At 38.6% G+C, this 11,821-nt stretch overlaps 2 protein-coding genes across 2 annotated transcripts; both read left to right on the top strand.

Moving 5' to 3' along the window:
• Positions 1–1,299: 1,299 nt before the first annotated feature.
• Positions 1,300–2,079, top strand: LOC130743507 (uncharacterized). Its single transcript, XM_057595758.1, has 2 exons — positions 1,300–1,755; positions 2,044–2,079. Exons 1-2 carry the CDS (start codon positions 1,300–1,302, stop codon positions 2,077–2,079), a joined length of 492 nt encoding a protein of 163 aa, XP_057451741.1.
• Positions 2,080–9,833: 7,754 nt separating this feature from the next.
• Positions 9,834–11,141, top strand: LOC130743506 (NAC domain-containing protein 83-like). Its single transcript, XM_057595757.1, has 3 exons — positions 9,834–10,014; positions 10,504–10,763; positions 10,872–11,141. Exons 1-3 carry the CDS (start codon positions 9,834–9,836, stop codon positions 11,139–11,141), a joined length of 711 nt encoding a protein of 236 aa, XP_057451740.1.
• Positions 11,142–11,821: the final 680 nt, after the last annotated feature.

Below are 11,821 nucleotides of genomic sequence, written 5' to 3'. Positions count from 1 at the left end.
GTGATTCTAAAAACAGCAAGGCGCCTTAGACCATACTTCCAAAGTTTCCAAATCAGAGTTAAAACCGATGTTCCTTTGAGGCAAGTACTCCAGAAGCCTGACTTGTCTGGGCGATTGGTCAGCTGGTCAGTCGAGTTGTCTGAGTATGATATACAGTATGAGCCAAGGGGACAAGTTACAATACAGAATTTGATTGACTTTGTGGCGGAACTAACACCCGCGGAAGGCGAGAAAACTCAAGGCGAGTGGATCCTGTCTTGTTATGGATCCTCAAACGACACTAAAAGTGGGGCTGGAATAACAATTGAAAGCCCGGATAAGATGGTCATTGAACAATCTTTGAAATTCGAGTTCAAGGCAAGCAACAACCAATCAGAATATGAGGCATTAATCGCCGGATTAAGGCTGGCCATTGAATTAGGCGTTTAGAAATTGTTCATCAAATGCGACTCACAGCTGGTCGTTAGACAGGTAAACGGCGAGTATCAAGTCAAGGATCCACAACTTTCAAAGTATCTGGAGGTGGTGCGTAGATTAATGATGGAGATAGAGAAGATCAGAATATAACATGTTCCAAGAAGTCAAAACGAAAGGGCTGATGTGCTAGCAAAGTTGGCCAGCATGGGGCGGTTGGGCAATTATCAAACAATCATTCAGGAAACCCTCCTTCGCCCCAGTATTGACTTGGTGGAAGTGAAATTAAAGCCAGTGAAGTCAGTGATTAAAGGCGAACCTTCGTGGATGGAGCCAATCAAGACTTTCCTCAAAGATCCTCCTAAGGACAATGCCCTGAATACGAAAGAAAGGCGTAGGGAGGCTAGTTTTTATACGCTGGTAGATGGTGAACTATACCGGCGGAGAATTATGTCTCCTATGCTCAAATGTGTCGACGCGAGAGATGCCCTGGGAATCATGGCGGAGGTCCACGAAGGGGTATGTTCTAGCCAAATAGGGGGGCGATCGTTGGTAGTAAAGGTTTTGAGGGCAGGATTTTACTGGCCAACAATGAAGAGGGATTGTCTAGAATATGTTAAGAAGTGTGAAAAGTGTCAAGTTTTTTCTGACTTACATAAAGCCCCGCCTGAGGAGTTAACAACCATGATGGCACCTTGGCCATTTGCTATGTGGGGGACTGACATTCTAGGACCTTTCCCAGTAGCTAAGGCACAACTAAAGTATATCATTGTGGCAGTTGATTATTTCACCAAGTGGATAGAAGCGGAAGCAGTGGCGACTATTACAGCCGCCAAGGTCAGGAATTTTCTGTGGCGACGTATTGTGTGCAGATTTGGGGTCCCCATGGCTTTAGTGATGGACAATGGGACTCAGTTCACAAGTAATGTCACCAGAGAATTTTGTGCAGATATGAGAATTGAAATGAGATTTGCATCAGTAGAACATCCACAGACAAATGGACAGGCCGAATCAGCCAACAAGGTTATTTTAAAAGGCTTAAAGAAGAAATTGGATGAGGCGAAAGGTCTTTGGGCGGAGGAGCTACCAGGCGTCCTATGGGAATATAACACAACTGAGCAGACAAGCACGAAGGAAACCCCATATCGTTTAACTTATGGAACAGATGCCATGCTCCCTGTTGAAATTGAGAACCAAAGTTGGCGAGTAACTCGGTTTAACGAGGACGACAATGGAGAAAACTTGATAGCAAATTTAATCATGTTGCCTGAGGAACAACGGGAGGCACACCTAAGGAATGAGGCGGGGAAGGTAAAAGTTGCCAGGAAATTTGCAACGAAGGTAGTTCCAAGAACTATGAGGGTGGGGGACTTAGTGCTTCGAAAGAACACTATACCCGACAAGCATAACAAACTTTCGCCCAATTGGGGCGGGCCTTACAGGATAATTGGTGATGTTGGAGGAGGAGCTTATAAATTGGAACAACTCAATGGTCAAAAGATTCCACGAACATGGAACGCCTCTCATTTGAAGCAGTATTTCAGCTAAAAGGCAACAACAAAAATGAATGAAGTCGCACTCTTTTTTCCTTTCTCTGGAAATGTTTTTAATGAGGCGGCATATGTAAAGAATGAAGGGACAATCGCTCCCATTTATGAAAAGTAATGAAAAAAATCATTTTAATAAATTGCTTGTCTTTTGATTTATATTACGAGTTTATGCGGCGCAAGTCGTATCAGGGTATAAAATACCGCGAATAATCCTTTCGGAATAAGAAAGTATCGCCATCAAATATCAAAAGCCTTGGCAATTCTAGTGGCCACTAGAAACCAAGCCACGTCGAAAAGTCGACTAAGGTATATCAACCTAAATGACAACGATTTAGAAAATAAACAACGCCAAGGCAACAACAGTTGAATCAAAAAGTAACAACAGTTGAACTAAAAAGAACTTCATTACAATAAGAAAAGGGTGTGGCACCCTACATGTCCTTAACACAACAACAAGCAAAAAGGGCAAAGCCCAAAACAAAATAAGACTTAAACAAAATAAAACAAGTAAAATCAAGTCAAGTTCTCAGTGTTGGTGTTGTTGTCTTGGTTTGCGGCAGCTTGTGGATTCTTCTCCCCATCATCCCCATTCTTGCCTTCGCCATGAACATCTTCACTTTCTTCCTCAGGTTCACTCTCCGAATCGAATTGAGGAAGGAGGGCAATGTCAACATCGTCATCGCCGACCACCTGACCATCCTTGATCTCCTTCAAATACCCGATGCGGGAAAGATCAAAGCCCGGCTCAACAATACTGATTTGCTCTTTGGCCGCCAGAAAGCCTTGAGCAAATTGAAGGGATGCGCGCCCTAAAATGGAAGCGTTTAGGCGTTCATACTTCTGTGCCAGCTTTTGGCACTTAGCCTGAATAGCAGTATGTTTGACGTTAATGGCTTCTTTCATGGATTTGGTCTTCTGAAGGAGCAGGTCAGAAGTCGCCAAGTCTTCAGTTAACTTGGAACATTTCTCCTCAGAAGACTTCAGATGTTTGTTGGCGGTTTCAGCGTCGACTTTTGCTCGCTCATACGCAGCCTTATAGTCAGTCGCCTTCTTTTCAAAACGATTCTTGGCCGCGTGCAAATCCTTAACATAATAAGCCATACCCGCCACGGTACTAGCGGCAGAAAGTGCATTATGAATAGCCATAGAAGCAATATTGAGGGGGCCTTGACCAGCAATGTCTTTGTGAAGCGGGTTATCGAAAGTTCGATTCATGAAGTCCAAACCATTGAAGTGAGGATCGGACAAGTTTAACAAAGGAGGAGAAGCCTCGCCTCCAATGGCTGAACTAGTGCCAGCATGGCCAAATGGGGTCAGCAGGCGGTTGATCATCATGCTTGAATCATGTTGGGGGGCGGGACGTTGTCATGTCCCTTCTTTTTCTCCACCGATTTACTCTTAGAGCCCGAACCAATTGGATTGAGAGTTGTCTGGTGAAGAGGTTTACCACCGGCAGTTCTTTCAGTGGCGCCCGAAGCTTTTTGGCGCTTAGGATCCCGGAGGTTGTCAGAATCCGAAGCACCTTCAAGCTTCTTCTTTTGCTCAACTTCCGCCGCTCTTTTTCTCGCCGCCTCGGCAGATTGGGCGAAATAGTCTTTCATCTTCAACGGGCTGGCGTCGACCTTTCCCTTACCCATTGTGGCTGCACAGGAATGTAACAGTTAGACATGACACATGAATAAAAAGAAAAGCAAGTTATGTGCGAAGATTGTAAACTTACTAAAAAATTGATTTAAGGTGCCGGATTTCGACGCCTCAATCAAGTCATGACCAGAGATTACCGGCAATGAGCGGAGATAATCGGCAACCCCTCGCTCAAAATCATCCAAGGCGTCATACGAAACGGAGATTTTTCGGCGAGGATTTTTCGTCCAATAAAAGGGGAAGAGGGGATTGTTGTCGGAATCTCGAAACAAGTCCTTTATTTCAGGCGATTCCACAACTTTGAAGTATTTTTTCTGCCACACTTTGTAATGGCTCTTAAGGGCGGTAAATCGGCTCATTTTCTTGCGGGCTAAAAGGGGGACCCACTTTACGGACGTAGGTTTCTTGGTAACAGACTTATAGAAAAGAAAAAACAAAGGGTAGGTGGGCGTGAAGCTCAAATGTTCACAAAGAATTTCAAAGCAACGGATAAAACCCCAGGCGTTAGGCTGGAGTTGGCAAGGCGCCACGTTCAGAAAGGATAGAACGTGACATATGAAAGGCGAGAAAGGAAGTTTAATATTCAAGTCAGTGAAAAAATAACCATAAACGAAAAAGAAATCGGGCGATTCATCTGATGACTCTTTGCATACGAGAACACAATCATCCTCGCCACACGGAAGAACATTCAACTGAAGATCCTCGTTATTGGAAGTGGCGAGATTTATCTTCGTAAACCCTTGGGCAGATATCCGAAGCGAGTTAATGCTCCCAATACTACCCCAGATGGAACGCCACATACATTTATCTTCAACCAAATGCACGTGTGTACGCCATTCGGGCGAAGATAAATTCCCATTAGAAGAAAGTACAGAGTCAACAGAGCCGGTTGGACCGGAATCCTCGTGGGTAGAAGGCGAGGATTGAATTTCAATAACAGTGGGGGCAGAAATTTCCTCCTCTGTAGAGGGTGAAGAAAGTTCTATGGAAGAAATACTAACATTATTCAACGACATGTTAGGTAATTTCATAAAAGATAACAGAAGAAGATGAACAGATTCAAGAAGATAAAAGAAGAAGATGAACAGTTCCAAGAAAGAGAAAACAAAATGAGAGAAAAAAGGTGTAAAGAACTCACCGGAGGAAGAGATGGAAGATTGGGTAAGGAGAACGTCGGCTAAAGGAGAACACCGCGCAATGACGACGGCCGGAGTAAACGGAGGTTCGCCGGAGTTCAAAGAGGAGAAAGTAAGAATTCCAGAGAAGTTTTAGAGGAAGAGTTTCGGAAAAGTGAAGAAGTGAAAAGGGGTTTTTATAGAGGGAAAAGAGGAGAGGGAACGAGTGGGATAGGTAGTGAAGAGTCGTGGGAAGAGTCGTGGGATTTGAAATTCAAAAAGGCATGAAGTGAAAAGGTGTAACTCCTCGAGACGGACAAACGGAAACTGCATTCATGGCAAATGATGACGAAATCCCGGAAAACAAGGATTACGTGCGTCAGTTGAAAAGACGTGATTGACGGTTATGACAATGGCGATGTATCAACGAAAATAAAAATGGCAATGTAATAACGAACATAAAAGTGGCGTCATATCAACAAAAGCAGAAATGGCGGCATATAAATAAACGAGAACGTGGCGACATGTCCGCGATCATGAGGAACGGCAATATAATGACAAAAAGCACCAAGTAAATGATGAAAGCATGCGACAAAGTAGCATATTAAAGACATTTCGGCTCAACCTACCTAAGTCTCATGTCTTGGGGGCATGTGGACTGGGCGGGACATAAAAGATGCTTATGCCCGCCCAAAATAAGCACTCGACCGAATGAAGATCGCCATGGGGGAATTGGTGACACAACAAGTATTCTTACCCTCCCTTTAGATGGACCCACAAGCCAGCCGGAAGATTCATTTGGATTTGTCTTATACGCATAGAGATTTGGGCCCTGATTGTCAGGCCCAAATATAGGAAAAGTCCATATCATGACCACACTCTCTATAAAAGGGGAGGTCATCACCTTGTACGAATCACTTTTTGAACATTAATGAGAATTTACCTTTTATGACATCTTTGCTATTTTAAGTGCTCTGCTAGGATTTATTTTCTTTCTTTTTCTCACGTAAGTCCTAGTACAGAACAAAACTGAAAAATAATAATCATTAGTGATAATGGAAAACTAATTATTTATTATTTCTAATATTAGGTGGGGGTGGGGGGGATACAGTAATCGTGACAATATGACCACTTATGGAGCACTTTATGGAATAATGCGGTGAAGGAAAAATAATGATGAATATTTATTGTAAATTATTTTGAAATGGATAAATACTAACCATACAAATTTACTATATTGAAATGTCCTATAATAAAGTAATTATTTACTTGTTAATTAAATTTGAAATATAAATAAATATGGAAACAAATATATAAAGAAAAATATAAAGTAGAAGAATAAGTTTAGAAGGTTTTCTAAAACTCAAACTATTCATGTTTAATATTGTACAACACGATCACTCAAAAAAAAATTGTACAACTCGTAAATTCAAAAAATTCAAAAAGAAAATATTGTACAGCACTTATGGTATTTTGTTTAGCAAATTTAAGAAACAATTAACTCAATCCAGGATTATCAGGTTAGTAAAATCCTTTTTATTGTTAAATAAATTTCTTTATTCAATATTTACAGCCGACATTAAATTAAAATAAAAATTATTTTGGCACGTGTTAATTTGTGACTGGAAACATACTATATGACTAGAAACATACCAAGAGACAGTGGCGGATCCAGGACCCCGGGGTCAGGGGTTCAAATTTTTTAAATGAACACATCGGTAAAAATATAATTAAAAATAACTTTAATATGTTCATATATCATAAATTATACAAGTCATAGTTTTCCTATGCGTGATTTCATGTTCTGAAATCGTTGAAAACATACACTAACACTAGCGATCATTTTCTCCCCTCAATCGAGGGAAAACTGAATAAAGTTAAATCTTACAAAAAACTTGCAGAAAAATATAAAAGCGACTTTCTCTTATCATTTTACTTGCTAACAAAAATAGCAGGCAAATAAGTAAAAACAGAGGAAAAAATACCCGTCACTTGAAATTCTGTATCTGCAGATATTTATCTATATATGCACATGCATAAGGGTGGAAATAGGCCGGGCCAAGCCGAGCTTTGCGTGGCCTAGGCCTGGCCTGCATTCTCTTTTCGTGGCCCAAGCCTGGCCTGTGGCCTATCAATAGGCCAAATTTTACGGCTTGGCCTGGCCTTTTCTAAGGCCTGGCCTGGCCTACAAGCCTGCTTAAAAGCCTATTTAACAGACAATTATATCAAAAGAATGTCATTAGGCTAACGGGCTAATAAACCTTTTATATATCATTGCACTTTCTTTTTAAGTAAAAATAGACACCTGCAATTCTTGTAAAACGGTGGTGGTGAGTGGTGACTTGCGGTTTGGAGGAGAGGTGGACTTGGCAGCGGCAGACCGGCAGTGGTGGCTGGCTGCAGCCTGCGTCCTGTGCGGCTGAAGATGTGCTATGCTGAATATGTCTTGAACCTTTCTAATCTAGGTTAGGGTAGGAACTTAGGGTTTTCTTTTATACTAAAGTATACATAAGTTTAAAAAAATCAAATAATATATTATTATATTATATTTATTTATATTATTAATAAAAATAATGTATAAATAGGCCGGCATGTTAGGCCAAATAAGCTTTTTTAATAGTTTGGGCCTGGCCTTTTTAATTAATCAAGCTTTTAAAAAAGCCTAAGCCTGACCTTGTTAATAAACGAGCCGAGTCGAGCCGAGCCTCTAACGAGCCAAGCCATAGGCCCCTGATGAGCCGCCTGGCCTATTTCCACCCCTACACATGCATATGTATGTATGATTCATTAATATCTATCATTTTAGTATCACTTTTGACATTCAATAATTACTTATTAGACTTTTAGGGACTGCAATTGAAATTCTATTGTGTTATACTTAATTCATGCTCCTTCGTTCTGTTTATGTTATTGGTTGCCTACAAATGAAATTACCAAGTTTGACAAATCCAGTGGAGATTACATGTGATGATGGTGATTTGAGCACATATTACCTCACATATCCCAATCAACATTTTGTAAAAATATCTTAGTTTAAATTGACCAACAGAGATGAGAAATCTAAACTGAAAACACCAGAAACATATACTATTCTCATTGAACGTTTCTAATTTAGTAAAGATCAGATAAATGAATAAGTCGATTGTCTTCAAGAACTAAGTAACTAACTCGAAACAGAAAAATTGAACAAAGGAAGAAGCATAATTTGAGATTGAACTATTATGTAGACGATGATCCTGATTGCAGTTCTCACTTGTCAGTTGGGTAAGACTAAGGGTAGCGAGAGAAAGAGGGTGAGTGGCTGAGTGCGCGTGTGTGAGAGAAAATGAGAGAGTAAGTGAATGTGAGTCTTTAGTACAAATAGGTGCAAAGCTTGATCTACTAGTATAGTTTAAAATTTTCAGGGGGTTCAAAAAAATATTATATATGGGTGTAAGTGCAAATTTTTTTTGCTTAGGGGGTTCAGTTGAACCCCCTCAAGCCAATGTAAGTCCACCCCTGCCAAGAGATATAAACAGAATTAAAAAGATTCCTTTAATTTTGGCATGAGGCTATGACTAGAAACATACTGTTCCTCCTCTCTCTATTTCTATCTGCATTTTAACGCTCTAACCCACAAACATTGGGATCGAAATTCTGTCTTCTTTATTGTCATATTTCTTATTTTACCAATAAAATTGAGGCATCTATATACTTATTAAAAGAAAATCCTTATCCACAAAAAACTAACACATGGCATTGCTAGAATGATTTTCCTCCCACCCCTCTCTCTGGCTGACAAGTGTCACAGCCAGAGAGACTTTCACAAATTAATTATACAAATCGATTTCCCTATAATTTTGATTCTTTGTCCCCTATTAAATGAAAACATTATAAAGGAGCCATGAATCTCTCCAAAATAGAATTCATGCACAACCCATTATAAAGGAGCTATGGATTAACTAAAAACCCACAACGATGAAAAATTGTTCAGAGTGGGAATTGGTCAAAGCATTTACAACATATGCCTTCAATTTCGCAAACAGACATATTGGGAAAACTAATCACATTTTTCTGAAAATATTGGAAGATAAGTAATTAAATGCAGAGACTTATTTTGGGGTGTGATCCACGTTTTTTGGCCTCAATATCCTCCACCTTTTAAGCCTAATGTAAATCTTGGCATGATTAATTTCAATATATCAATTTTAATATGAACATACATACTTAAATAAAAAGAACAAAATTTGTTGTGCAACGCACGGGTAAGAAATGCTCACGAAAATTAATTGGGTTTCTTTTATTGTTAAATAAATAAATATAATTTATAGAATCACCTCATAGATTAAGGAGTTAATATTCAATTTAAGTTAATGCATTTCCTTTTTTAAAAAATTGTAAAAAAAATTGAGTTTGAAATTTAAAATGAATACGAAATAATAGTAATTGGGGCCAAATTTTCGGTCAGATTTTAAAACATTTTTCTTAAATGAGTAATATATATTTATGTTTAAATCACATGGTAAAAAACTTTCACGGGGAAAAACATTTTACATTAAGAATAATTCAAGTAAAAACTAATAATTTTTTCTAACTCTTCATTCCCCTCCAACCCTTATGTCTCATAGCTTTTACTACTTTTGCTAACTCTCGGAAACAATTTTTCATCTAATTTATAAGTATATTTTTCATAATTTTAAAAAAAATTAGGATTAAATATATAAAAAAATTTATCAAATTTTGCAAGTTGTGTGATACCATTGTGATTGATTTTGTTTGGTTGAATGCTTATTTTTTTATTATATCTTAATTTTTTAATATGTGCCTAAATAATGAGATCAATATTCGCCGTGCAACGCACGGGGTAAAAACGCTAGTGTAATTTAAGAAGAATATATCAAGTAAAGTTATAACTTTCATATCCATACATTATTTTAATTAATGTACCACAATTTCATTGACCAAACAGAGAAAGTAACACAAAATAGGGACATGAGATTTTACTCCCAAATATTAATGACACCGTATTTCTTGTAGCTATAAATTGATCTCCTCCTAACCACAAGATTTTACAACATTGATTCACCCAAAGATTTCAAAGATAAGTCCTTTTGAGATGAAGGACTTAATCATGATTTATGAGGATGAGGATGGGAGTGTTAGGTTGCTTCCTGGGTACAAGTTTGATCCCACTGATGAGATTCTTGTGAATTTTTATTTGAGGAGGAGGGTCTTTCACCAACCTCTTCCCGTTCAAATCATACCAGATTTTGATGTGTTTCAGACTGAGCCTTGGGATCTTCTAGGAGGAGGTTGGTAAAACAATTTTATTTTAAACAAAGTCTCTCATTTTCATTGTTCGGTGAGAATTTAGTGTGTTTGGATTATAGTACAAGCGATTTTAAACTTAAGTTAAGTTATTTATATTTGGATATATTTATGAAAAAATAATTTATTCTGAAAAATATTGTGAAATTTATTTGAAAAATTTGACAATTAATTGTGTTCAACACAAAAGCTACTTTCTATAGCTTCTATCGAAATTGATTTTGACTCTGAAATCGATCCTTCAAAATGACTCCCAAATATCAATATTTTCACCAAAAAATGATTTTACCCACCATAACTTATTATATTAGAAACCAAAAACAGTCTTAATATTTTATGGTCCTTGTGCTAACCCAAAGAATGAGCATAATTGTGTTGTAAAATAAAATCAAAAATTCCATATCCCTTTCATGTGTTGTTTTCAAGTGGAAATTTAACCATGATGATATTTTGAATTTACCTTGAGTTTGCAGATGGAAAGATTTTTAATGAGCGCAAGTGCTTCTTCCTCAACACCATAGGTCGTGACCTAGAAAACCTTGACATTAGAGTTACTGGAAATGGTCAATTGAGAGTTATAGAGAAAGGAAAAGATGTTCCTATCCCTCGAAACAATGAGGTGATTGGAAAGAGGAACGCCTTGAATTTCTGGGAAGTGCAAGGAGGTTGTTATATGAGGACCAAACGGGTGATGCATGAGTTCCGCCTTGCCTTAATAGCTAACTCATCTAAGGTAATTAAAGAATATTACAATGATTTTCCGACTAGAAACCTCTAAAATAACTTTTGTGGTAGAGTTAAACTTAACCCAATTCTAAAATCCCCCCCCCCTCCTTTCTAGTGTTTTTCGCACCTTCAGAGGGAACATGCTGGTGAAGTTGAAACAGAAAGGAGAAATGCAGGGGAAAACAAACAACATCCCTTCCTCCAACTTCTAATTACCCAGCATAGCAATTCTAAGCTCCTACCAGACCTTCAAGGGAGTAAGGCTACTGCTAACATATCATCTGTTCAACCAATTTCGACTTGGTGGTTTTGTCATGTGTTGGAGGAATTTCGACTTGGTGGTATCTCAGGTGGTATTTGGCCGATCGATGAGGAAAGTTTTTAATTTGGTTGGAGTTGGTTCTTGCATGCGCGTGCTTCTTTGTTGGAGTTTTTGCTTTCTGCTTGGCCCTTGTTTTATTTGCTTTGGGTGGGGTCCTTGTTATTTGTTGTATTTGCTCTTCATGGAATTCCCTCTTGATCTTAGTTAATTGTACTCTTTTTCCTTCACTAGGTTTTCCCAAAGAGGTTTTTCCTAGTAAGGTTTTAATGATACTTTTTTCTAAGATCTTTTCCATGAAGTTGCGGGGTGGATTCTTGTGGGTAGCTTTAGTTTGTGCTACCATTGTAACGCTAATTCACTTAGCTTTTTTTCTTCTCTTTTTCTCCACTTGTATTGGGTTGAAGTACCCCTTGTACTTCTTTTCAATATATTTTCATTGCCTATCAAAAAAAAAATCCGTTCAACCAATTTGTGTTTTTTCCTAGGCAACCACTTGGATTCTAGTTCCACTCGTAAGACGAAAAGTTGAATCCCTTCTTCTTACATTTGAGCCATTTCCAAGCTCTAAACTTAATTAGTTCCACTACCTTCTCTTTGCTTGTTTGTCCTCCTTTGAACACTACATCATTTATGTGACTCCAAATTGACCAAACTATGGCAGCCCACACAGTCCACCAGCCCGATTCAAAGTCACGAATATCCCGGTGGTGACTGCAATGTTCATGGCGGAGCATGATGTGGCA

Source organism: Lotus japonicus, chromosome 3, assembly GCF_012489685.1.
Source record: "Lotus japonicus ecotype B-129 chromosome 3, LjGifu_v1.2".
Classification (NCBI taxonomy): Eukaryota; Viridiplantae; Streptophyta; class Magnoliopsida; order Fabales; family Fabaceae; genus Lotus; species Lotus japonicus.
Note: the sequence above shows the minus strand (reverse complement) of the source record. Positions and strands in the feature narration are given on the sequence as shown.

What these genes read in the sequence shown, in the direction of transcription:
- LOC130743507 (XM_057595758.1), top strand. Translation starts at nt 1,300, where the DNA reads ATGGCTTTAGTGATGGACAATGGGACTCAGTTCACAAGTAATGTCACC. An exon ending in CCAGGAAATTTGCAACGAAG is followed by an intron (nt 1,756 to 2,043) that starts GTAGTTCCAAGA and finishes GCATATGTAAAG; the next exon opens with AATGAAGGGACAATCGCTCC.
- LOC130743506 (XM_057595757.1), top strand. Translation starts at nt 9,834, where the DNA reads ATGATTTATGAGGATGAGGATGGGAGTGTTAGGTTGCTTCCTGGGTAC. An exon ending in TTGGGATCTTCTAGGAGGAG is followed by an intron (nt 10,015 to 10,503) that starts GTTGGTAAAACA and finishes TTGAGTTTGCAG; the next exon opens with ATGGAAAGATTTTTAATGAG. An exon ending in TAATAGCTAACTCATCTAAG is followed by an intron (nt 10,764 to 10,871) that starts GTAATTAAAGAA and finishes CCTCCTTTCTAG; the next exon opens with TGTTTTTCGCACCTTCAGAG.